This window comes from Papaver somniferum, chromosome 11 (genome assembly GCF_003573695.1).
Source record: "Papaver somniferum cultivar HN1 chromosome 11, ASM357369v1, whole genome shotgun sequence".
NCBI classification, from domain to species: Eukaryota; Viridiplantae; Streptophyta; class Magnoliopsida; order Ranunculales; family Papaveraceae; genus Papaver; species Papaver somniferum.
In genome coordinates, this window is record NC_039368.1 from 11,139,361 (window position 1) to 11,150,811 (window position 11,451).

At 35.8% G+C, this 11,451-nt stretch overlaps 1 protein-coding gene across 2 annotated transcripts; it reads left to right on the forward strand.

Annotated features, from left to right (window-relative positions):
* Positions 1-1,530: 1,530 nt before the first annotated feature.
* On the forward strand, positions 1,531-5,416 carry LOC113322803 (3-phosphoinositide-dependent protein kinase 2-like). Of its 2 annotated transcripts, none has more exons than XM_026570954.1 (11): positions 1,531-1,953; positions 2,446-2,626; positions 2,738-2,790; positions 2,899-3,000; positions 3,070-3,178; positions 3,273-3,351; positions 3,555-3,720; positions 3,920-4,054; positions 4,154-4,320; positions 4,659-4,887; positions 4,984-5,416. In XM_026570954.1, the coding sequence occupies exons 1-11, from the start codon at positions 1,756-1,758 to the stop codon at positions 5,065-5,067; spliced, it is 1,503 nt and encodes a 500-aa protein (XP_026426739.1). In that variant the 5' UTR covers positions 1,531-1,755; the 3' UTR covers positions 5,068-5,416. The 2 variants fall into 2 exon arrangements, with proteins under 2 accessions (XP_026426739.1, XP_026426741.1); XM_026570956.1 differs by lacking the exon at positions 1,531-1,953 and adding an exon at positions 2,033-2,133.
* The last annotated feature ends 6,035 nt before the right edge of the window (positions 5,417-11,451 follow it).

Consider the following 11,451-nt stretch of genomic DNA (forward strand, 5'->3'; position numbering starts at 1 on the left):
AATGTTTTCACTCCCAGACTTCTACACAATAATCATGTAATGAAGGTGAGATAAGGATATATTAGAAGGTGAGATAAGGATATATTAGAAGGTTTATGAATGAATACATCAGCTCCAAGAAGCATACCATGATCAGAAATCCCTCGTGCATCCACATTATAGCTCAACAGTCCAAACAATTGAAGTATTATGTCAACTTGTTTGATTAAAATTGAGAGTGAACTTCTTAGATTACTTGCATTTGCATGAATATTGTACGTACTTGTGCCTAGTTTGTTAAACCAAGGACTCGAACAATACATAAGTGCCAAGGATGTCATTGCTTGGAGACCAGCACTATCGTATACTCTTTTCGTTACTTTTTAATAGGCTGGTTTTGTTTTTAGAGAAATTTAAGAAAATTAAAAGAATTAATCATTGAAAGTGGTCTTCATGACACTTGTCAATAAAAGAAGTGAAGTGAAATTGGCCCCATGACACTTGTTAAAAGAAGTAAAATGAAATGGTCTACATGACACTTGTCATCAAAAGAAGACAAAAGAAAACAACATGGTATGAGTTGGGAAATGGATATAAATTCATCACTTTTTCAATAATAATAGTTCAATATCAATGTGACTTGCTCTCATCCACTTCTTTTCCTTTTTTTTTTCATTTTTTTAATATAGAGATTCAGAAACATTTCATGCAACTATAATCTCGCTTCAATTTTTTTTTAAGTTGCTGTTTCACAAAATGGGTTTAAAATGTTAAGACGAAGAAAATGCTCATCACGTTGAGCCTAATTGTTTAAGTTTCTAATAATGCAAGTCATGCAACATACATACATCCCCCGTCTCTAGATGCTTTATTAACATTTTAGCCTAAAATTTAAGCTCAAGAGTTACTCGATCAAGTATGTAATCTTTTGTGGGGTGCTGAGATATTAAGTCGAAAATCCAGAAATTAATCTTAAAACCTAGTTTTTACAACAACTAATTTTCTTTTTATGAAGTGATCTTTCTTGTAATTCCATCTTCGGAAAGATACTACGTCTACTTTAAAACCGAGCTCTAATAAGGGTACCAATTTACTTGGAGTGTACTAAAATTTTTGTTAGACGAAACGACCTCACTAGTGGGTTAGTATACCCCCAAACAAACTGTATACAACCTTGTAAATGCAATCCTTCATAGCCTTTACATCACAAACTATATCAACCTTGTAACTGTTAATAATAATTCTCAAACTTGTAAGTCTCATAATTCTATAATATAAAAAAAATAAAAAATACCCCAAACAAACTGGTACCCTTGTTTCTTACAGGGTGTTTGTTCTTTTACTGGTGCTCTAAGAGGACATCCATATATGTTATGGGGACAACAGATGGTACACCCGAAATTTTAGTTTTGGGCACCTCATATTGGTATGTGTCATTGAAAGACACTATTCACTACTCTTTTTCAGTAGAAAATAGTACACCAAACAAGTCATTGGCAGTAAAGACTAAAGAAGAAGAAAGAAAGAAAAACATTCACTTTAATTTTTTCCTTTTTGATTTTAATACTAGAAATTTGCTTTTACAGTGACTGGGGAATCTCTAGAGAGAGATAGAGATAGAGATAGAGATGGATAGATGAGAAATTCGATTCTCTTCATCTCCTTCGTTGACCAGTCTTTCTTCTTCTTCTTCTTCTTCTTCTTTTTGTCGTTGGAAGACGTGAAAAGAAAATCCATTTACTACTACTTTCTTCTGTGAAGAGAAGAAAGAAGGAGATGTTGGCATTGGGTGAAACTGGAGGAGGAGAAATGGAGAAAGAATTTGAATCAAAGCTTCATCTTCAAAACCCAGATAAGAAAAACAATAACTCAGTTATGAAATCAAAGAGTTTTGTGTTTAGAGCGCCTCAAGAACAGTTTAGTATTCAAGAGTTTCAATTAGGGAAGATCTATGGTGTTGGTTCTTATTCAAAGGTACTTCTTTTTTCACTTTTTTTTTAATGGGGTTTGGAAATGATTTTGATGGTGAAATGGGTTTTTGGTTATTTGAAATCTATGAGAATTTTGAGTTAGGTATGAAATGGGGTTTGTGGGATCTGATCAAATGGTGTCAACTTTACTCAAATTGGAGGCAGTAATGAGGTGCCAATTTTGGTAATCACTTAATTTTGTGGAAAATTTTGATGATCAAAGTAAATAATTTTAGACTCAAATCTTAACTGTTTGAGAAAATGCCAATAGAGATTGAAGGGTTTATTACTTTGAAGTGAGCATATGATTTAGGGGGAAAACTCCATAATAGATTTGCAAACAATGGGTAATAGATGATACACGTAATTTTCTTTGATTTTGTTTGTTTTAAAAAAACTTGAATATTGATTTGTTGTCATTGGTGATGCTGTTTAATTGGTGTAGTGTTTATGGTAGTGTTGTTGGCTAATTGGAAGAAGTTTGTTTTATCATCAGGTTGTGAGGGCGAAAAAGAGGGATACAGGAATTGTATATGCGTTGAAGATTATGGACAAGAAGTTTATTACGAAAGAAAATAAAACATCATATGTTAAGTTGGAAAGGATTGTACTCGATCAGTTGGATCATCCTGGGATTATTCGTCTATTTTTCACATTTCAAGACACTTGTTCTTTGTGTAGGTATTCTGGCTTTATTCTCCGTCACTGTTGGTCTTTATGTTTGTGTTGTTGGTTCTGTATGAAGTTGGTTGTTAATCTGACATGGTTCTGTTTATTATATTTTGAAGACATGGCACTTGAATCTTGTGAAGGCGGTGAACTTTTTGATCAGATAATAAGGGTAAGAGCATTTCGAATGTTCCGTCCTCTATCAGTTCTTTGTTTGTATAAGAACTCAGCTACAATTGATGTACGAAGCTTATGTTATTTACTTGTTGGCCTGGTACAGAAAGGTCGTCTATCAGAGAATGAAGCACGCTTCTATGCAGCAGAAGTGATTGATGCCCTGGAATACATGCACGGTGTAGGATTAATTCATCGAGATATTAAGGTATTTCTAGTTTCATTCAATTTCATATGATGGGCATGTCAAACATGCTAACAAGTTTTCTAATGACAGCCAGAGAACTTGCTACTTACTGCAGACGGGCATATTAAAATTGCTGATTTTGGTAGTGTAAAGCCTATGGAGGACAGCCAAATATCAGTCCTTCCATCCGTACCATCAAGTAAGTTTTCACAATATCCTTACAGAACCACTTTTCTGTGAATTTTGATTGGTAGCTTAAATGATAAACTTGTGTATTTCGGTGACCTATCCAGGTGAAAAGGCATGCACCTTTGTCGGAACCGCTGCATATGTCCCTCCAGAAGTTCTTAATTCAGCTCCTGCAACTTTTGGGTAAGGAAACATTTTGTTGTCGGAAGACTGGTATGTTTTTACACTACCAGCATGACATTTCGATTAGGCGAAGTACTGACAGCGTTTCTTGTTCCTTTACATCCTAATAAATCTCTATTTGGCAAAATTATTGGTATTTCGTTATAGCAGCTTTTGCGCACCCTTTTTTACCCATGGCATCTGACTTTTCTTACATTAAACAGAAATGACCTTTGGGCACTGGGATGCACCTTGTATCAGATGCTATCTGGAACTTCTCCCTTCAAAGATGCAAGTGAATGGCTTATTTTTCAAAGAATTATTGCCAGAGACATAAAATTTCCAGAGTACTTTACTAAAGAAGCTAGAGACCTTATTGACAAGTTATTGGTAAGAGCAAATTAATGAAGTTGTACTGTATCTAGAAATCATAAGTATAAGCTCGTACGAAACTGTATGTTAAGTTCCTTGAACTATTTCGGGTCTTTTCCTTCTCATCATTCATTCGTTTTTTTTTACATTTAAAAGACAAGTAATTTGCTTAGCAGTACTTTAGACACCTCTAATTGTTCACTCTATTTCAATCCAGGACACAGATCCCAGCCAACGACCAGGTGCTGGACCTGATGGCTATGCTTCACTTAAGTCACATCCCTTCTTTAAGGGTGTGGACTGGAAAAATATAAGACGGCAATCTCCTCCCAAACTAGCTTTAGAAACCAAGGTATACTCCTGCAATGAAAGTTGAGCTTTGTATGGATGCCCTATGGAGCTTTCTTGTTTTCGAGGTTCAGAAACCTCACGTAAACTCTTATTGTTTCAGGCAGTGGAGGCTGATGAAGCTCAGGATCCTGGGTGGAATCTTTCTCACATTGGGGATGGTTCATTTAGTTTCAACGATGGAACTAGTGGTGCTGCTGCCACTTCATCTTCTGAAGCATCTGCTCACATAACTAGACTTGCTTCCATTGACTCGTTTGATTCAAGATGGTATCTGTCAAAACCTTTGCATTTTTCGTTCTATGCACATTGTTGGAATTAATTCCTAGTCTTTTCTTGGATTTTTTTTCTTCGAATTCATCAACTTTGTTACTTTCTTAATTGGGTTAGTTTTGTATATTCATCTTTTTGTTGTTTGATATTCTTTTGAATCACAATCTCAACCTTAATTAAAGATGTTTTCTTTCGTGGAACTAGGATCTCTTTTGAGAACTATCAAATTTTTAAGAGAAAATTTTCCATCTGACTTGCAGTGTATCACAAATCAAGCACATGAATTCTGTTATTAGGTTTTCAATGGTTAAGATATTTGCATGTTGATTGAACAGGCAACAATTTTTGGACCCTGGGGAGTCGATCGTTATGATCTCAATGGTGAAAAAGGTACAGAAACTTGCCAACAAGAAGGTGCAACTCATTCTTACCGACAAACCCAAATTGATTTGTGTGGACCCTGCGAAGATGACCCTCAAGGGGAATGTGTTATGGTCCGAGGCTGATAACCCCCAAGACCTTACCATTCAAGTAACAAGTTCTTCAAATTTTAAGATTTGCACGGTATGCCTATTCCTTTCTTCTGTACCCTTTTGCCTTCCATTCTTAGCTGTGCCCACTTTCTCCGACTCACTCTCCTGAACTTTACTTTTTTTCCAGCCAAAGAAGGTAATGTCTTTCGAGGATGCAAAACAAAGAGCTTGGCAGTGGAAAAAGGCAATAGAGGCCTTCCAAAACCGGTGATGATTTTGTTTGCGGATACACACAGTCACACACACTCTTTAGATGTAGAGATTTTAAAGGATAGGATGCTCCTGCAAAGAAATTCTATTTGATGTATGATGTGGGGACAATACAAGTGCAACCAAGTGAGATTTTTCTCCAATGAATCGCTTAAGTTAATTCTTTGTCTCTGTTTTTTAATGGAGCTTTCATTAATTCTATTTGATGTATGATGTGAGAAACTTCAACCAGAAGAATTAAGAAACTAGAGAATATGAAAGAAAGTTTGGTTTGTACAGTTGGACCTTTGTTTTTGGCTGGGATTCCTGAAAGACCCAGAGGGTAATTAAATACACTGCTTGCTGTTGTTGCCTCCGGTATGTCTAAATGGATGGCAGGCTGGGTATCTACAGTGGGGATTTAATGGTGCAGGTTTTACTTGGTTGGTTCCCAAATATTCCATGGGATCGTCACCCACTTTCTGCAGTTAGACATTTATGTGATCCTTGCTTGAATTTGTTTTGATACCTTGGATGTCAGTCCACTTTTAGCTTTTGCTGTTTTGGGTGTGTTTGGGAGGGATCAATTCTTAATTTTGTGAAGTTCTTTCTTTATTAATAAAAAACGAAGTTTATAGCAGGTCATGGCATACTTGCTGCAACAATCAAAATGCAAAATGAATAAAAAATGGCTAAATATTTACAGAAATAAACTTTATCTCAAAAAATAAAAGGGATCCACAATGTTCTTCAGAAGATATATCCACCATTGCTCGGCAGATTGTTGGTTACAACCAATACTTGAAGCAGTACCGATCTCTTCAAGTGAGCACCATCTATTCCTCTCACATTTAAGCGATGCCTCCGTTCTTCTTAGGCCCATGTGTTACAAAATGGGCTTCAGTTATAAGATTTTTTTCACTGTCAAAGTAGGCTGAAGGGGTGAGCATGGGACGGTATGAACGATTTTTCACCTCGTGCATCCAATCCCATCTATAACAGATTTTAAATTTGGCATCCGAATCCTATCCAACATCCAACGGATTTGCATAAAATGGATGCACGGATGGACGGCTTGGATATGGGTAATCCAATGAATTTGTTTTAGTTAAAATTTATAATAAAGAAAATAAAGCCAACACAAATGACTCCCTATAAAACGTACATTTCCTATATATGTATACAAATATAAAAATGTCATATATAACACCCCTTATATTCAGTGGACCAAGAGGAATTCATGCATATAGAAGCAGGCTCAGATAAAGCAATGGCAACTGTTCATGCAGAAGCAAATGAAATGCTTAAAGCTCATCTTGGTTAACAAATAATATTATATCCAGTGTTTCAATTGTCACGGATTGTAAAAGCATTGCCGATTCATCAAAAAGAAGTGTAAAGAAATATCTTGGGAAGCTGAAAACATAATAAGAGAAGTTGAAGTGAATCTGGGTAACCTTCCTCAAGCCAAGGTAAGATATATGAACAGAAAACACAACTCAACAGCGGATTCTTTAGCTAAGGAAGCAAGAATCAAGAGTCTCCAACATCTTTCTTCACACATTAGAGAAAAAAACTTATAAGTCATGTATTTTATTGATTAATAGATAAAGAGTATTACATTAATTAGTTGGAAGCCTAACACGCTAAGCTCCAACAACGTACTACTACATTAATTGAACAGGTTGCCGTGCTAACCTACCAGCGAGCCTTATGGGTAACCTAGCCAAGGAAGCCGAAGCGGATGGTGTGTGTGTGGGGTGGGGGTGAGGGGGGTGAGATTGTGTCACAAGGGGGCAAACTAACTCCACCTTCCATGTTAATTCCTGCAATATTACGCCATTGGGGGCTCGAACCTGGGACCTCCTGGAATGCATGAAACTTTGGGAAACGGGGATGACCAGCTGAACTAGGTGCCCGTTTTATTGAATACTTTTGAGAAAAATGATGTTGTAAACCTTTTGTACTACATTACTTGATTTATAATATATTATCTTTTCATAAAAAAAAATGTATAACACCGCAAGCAAACACCTTAAGAATTTCTAAATGATCTATAGTATTTTTTAGAATTATATAACTGCCCTTAATATAACGGATATGGATGTCCAACGGATTTTCAAGGTTGCATCCGGGGTCGAACCATAATCCGTTGGATTTTAAAAATCCATCCGGATCCAACTCATTAGCTAATGGTCCCGGCATCAGAACGGTTGGTCCCGGTTAAATCCGTGGATTACAGACCAAATGTTTACCCTTAGTCAAACTCACTGCCCGAAAACTTCACGCTCATTATTATCTCGTGAAAACTCCTCAGACACCCATAGTTTTTTAAATTATGTTTTCGTTTTTCTTCAAGGCTAAACTGTTTTTTTAATAGTTTCAGAGCAGCTGAAACAGAGAAAGAAAAGGTTATCATCGAGATCGATTCATATTCTTTCATATCTGGAAAGAATTGTATGTTTCATGCTACATAGTCAAATCATGGATTTATATTCTTCCAAATCTGGAACGACTTGTTCGATTTCAGGGTAAATAATCAAATCAACATCGATTTAAGGTTTCAATTTGTAAGCATTTTTGTTTTGTTCTTTTGTTTCATCGTTGATGAAGCAATTAGGTTTTGCTGTTGGTTGGTTAACAGAGATTGCCAGGTTACAGGATTTGTGGTCAGTAATCGATACGAATTGAAATTAAATAGGGGGAAGATGGTTGTTGTTGAATTCAAATAATAAATGAGAGTCTGTGGATTGTATAGATGAATCGGATGGGGTTCGGTTTAAATTGTGATCCTGTAAAATAGAAAGGAAGAACGAATTAATCTCGGATTTCAGTTTGAATGAAAAATCAGATGGGTTTTGTAGTCGGAAATGGAAGAAACAACATGAAGTTTCTTCTGTGAATCATGGTTACATATGAAGGTCTTAACGGTATTGATTGAGGTGGTGAAGCTGGTTCACAAGGGGGGGTTAGATTGTGTCACAAGGGGGGCAAGCTAACTCTACCTTCAATGTTAAGTCCTACAATATTACGCCATTGGGGGCTCGAAACTGGGACCTCCTGGAGCGCATGAAACTTTGGGAAACGGGGATGACCAGCTGAGCTAGGTTCCCGTTTTATTGAATACTTTTGAGAAAAATTATGTTGTAAACCTTTTGTACTACATTACTTGATTTATAATATATTATCTTTTAATAAAAAAAATATAACACCCCAATCAAACACCTTAAGAATTGCTAAATGATATATAGTATTTTTAAGAATTATATAACTTCCCTTAATTTAACGGATATGGATGTCCAACGATTTTCAAGGTTGCATCCGGGGCCGAACTATAATCCGTTGGATTTTAAAAATCCATCCGCATCCAACTCATTAGCGAATAGTCACGGCATCAGAACGGTTGCTCCCGGTTAAATCCGTGGATTACGGACCAAATGTTTGTTTACCCTTAGTCAAACCCACCGCCCGAAAAATTCACGCTCATTATTATCTCGTAAAAACTCCTCAGACACCCATAGTTTTTTAAATTATGTTTTCGTTCTTCTTCAAGGCTAAACTGTTTTTTTTAATAGTTCAGAGCAGCTGAAACAGAGAAAGAAAAGGTTATCATCGAGATCGTTTCATATTCTTTCATATTTGGAAAGAATTGTATGTTTCAGGCTAAATAATCAAATCATGGATTTTATATTCTTCCAAATCTGGAACGACTTGTTCGATTTCAGGCTAAATAAACAAATCAACATCGATTTAAGGTTTCAATTTGTAAGCATTTATGTTTTGTTTTCTTGTTTTATCGTTAATGAAGCAATTAGGGTTTGCTGCTGGTTGGTTAACAGAGATGGCCAGGTTACAGGATTTGTGGTCAGTAATCGATATGAATTGAAATTAAATAGGGGGAAGATGGTTTTTGTTGAATTCAAATAATAAATGAGAGTCTGTGGATTGTATAGATGAATTGGATGGGGTTCGGTTTAAATTGTGATGCTGTAAAATAGAAAGGAAGAACGAATTGATCTCAGATTTCAGTTTGAATGAAAAATCCGATGGGTTTTGTAGTCGGAAATGGAAGAAACAACATGAAGTTTCTTCTGTGAATCATGGTTACATATGAAGGTCTTAACGGTATTGATTGAGGTGGTGAAGCTGGTTCACAAAGGGGGGGGGGGGGGGGGGGGGTGAGATTGTGTCACAAGGGAGGCAAGCTAACTCTACCTTCCATGTTAATTCCTGCAATATTACGCCATTGGAGGCTCGAACCTGGGACCTCCTGGAGCGCATGAAACTTTGAGAAACAAGGATGACCAGCTGAGCTAGGTGCCCGTTTTATTGAATATTTTTGAGAAAAATGATGTTGTAAACCTTTTGTACTACATTACTTGATTTATAATATATTATCTCTTCATAAAAAAATGTATAACACCCCAAGCAAACACTTTAAGAATTTCTAAATGATCTATAGTCTTTTTTAGAATTATATAACTGCCCTTAATTTAACGAATATGGATGTCCAACAGATTTTCAAGGTTGCATCCGGGGCCGAACCATAATCCATTGGATTTTAAAAATCCATCCGCATCTCATTAGCGAATGGTCCCGGCATCCACCGAAAAAAGAACGGTTGGTCCCGGATAAATCCGTGGATTACAGACCAAATGTTTACCCTTGTCAAACCCACCGCCCGGAAACTTCACGCTCATTATTATCTCGTTAAAAATTTCTCAGACACCCATAGTTTTTTAAATTATGTTTTCATTTTTCTTCAAGGCTAAACTGTTTTTTTTTTAAGTTTCAGAGCAGCTGAAATAGAGAAAGAAAAGGTTATCATCGAGATCGATTCATATTCTTTCATATCTGGAAAAAATTGTATGTTTCAGGCTAAATAATCAAATCATGGATTTATATTCTTCCAAATCTGGAACGACTTATTCAATTTCAGGCTAAATAATCAAATCAACATCGATTTAAGGTTTCAATTTGTAAGCATTTTGTTTTTTTTGTTTCATCGTTAATAAAGCAATTAGGGTTTGCTGCTGGTTGGTTAACAGAGATGGCCAGGTTACAGGATTTGTGGTCAGTAATCGATACGAATTGAAATTAAATAGGGGGAAGATGGTTGTTGTTGAATTCAAATAATAAATGAGAGTGTGTGGATTGTATAGATGAATCAGATGGGGTTCGGTTTAAATTGTGATCCTGTAAAATAGAAAGGAAGAACGAATTGATCTCAGATTTCAGTTTGAATGAAAAATCAGATGGGTTTTGTAGTCGGAAATGGAAGAAACAACATGAAGTTTCTTCTGTGAATCATGGTTACATATGAAGGTCTTAACGGTATTGATTGAGGTGGTGCTGGTTCTAAATTGAGAAGTGGTTTGGATATGAAATAGGTATATGTGCTGAATTGAAATGAAGATGGGTTAGAATGGAGTTTTTCTGTAATTGGAATATGGAGATCAGCATATTTAATGGTGTTGTGATGAGAACTGGTGTAACAAATTCAGATGTTGGTGGTGGTTGAATGCGATAGAGATTAAGGAGATTCTAGTGGTCTGTGATGCAAAGCTACATGTTGAGCTGAAATTTTACTGATGGAGATGTATGTTTGGGACAATGTTTGATGGAGCTGTGAGATTGCTTCAGATGGAGAGATTGGTCTTGAAGCAGAGGTGATGATGCGATAGGATTAAGCTGTTGTTGCTATGGATTAAGGTGTATGCTGATTACCTAAGTTTCATCATTTTACGATTAATTTGTTTGATGGGATCTTCATCTTTCCTGTAGACATTGATTTTTAGTTAATAATATGTTTTGATTGAGAAAAAATAGATAGCTTCTTCCCATATTTTTCAAATGTAACTCGATAATTCCCATTACCATTCTCGGTATTGTTGAATAATTTGTTAATTATGCAACTAGAAAAATGGTTGCATAACCTGTTATGCATCTACAAAAGTTGTTGCATAACTTGGTATGCAATCCCGATTTTTTTTGTATAACACGTTATGCAACAACTTATTTGTTTGTATCTAAACTAACAAAAAAATAGACTGCATAACTTGTCATGCACCTACAATAATATCTGCATAACATGTTATGCAGTATAGAAAATGGATGCTTAACGTATTATGCATCAACTTTTTTGTAAGCACTGAAATAAAAAATTGATGCATAACTTGTTATGTAGTAGAGAATAAGATTGCTGTAACACTTCTTTTTAGGCATATATATCGTTTTAGTGGTTCCATAATTAAATTAGTAGATGCATGAACCAAAATATGGTTGTATAAAATTTTATATGAAGGTCTTAACGGTATGAAGGTATTAACGGTATTGATTGAGGTGGTGAAGCTGGTTCCAAATTGAGAAGTGATTTGGATATGAAATTGGGATGTGTGCTGAATTA

Bases quoted from the DNA above. Each gene is read 5' to 3' on its own strand.
- LOC113322803 (XM_026570954.1), top strand. From the start codon at position 1,756: ATGTTGGCATTGGGTGAAACTGGAGGAGGAGAAATGGAGAAAGAATTT. The intron at 1,954-2,445 runs GTACTTCTTTTT...TTTTATCATCAG, and splicing joins GTGTTGGTTCTTATTCAAAG to GTTGTGAGGGCGAAAAAGAG. The intron at 4,055-4,153 runs GTATACTCCTGC...TTATTGTTTCAG, and splicing joins AACTAGCTTTAGAAACCAAG to GCAGTGGAGGCTGATGAAGC.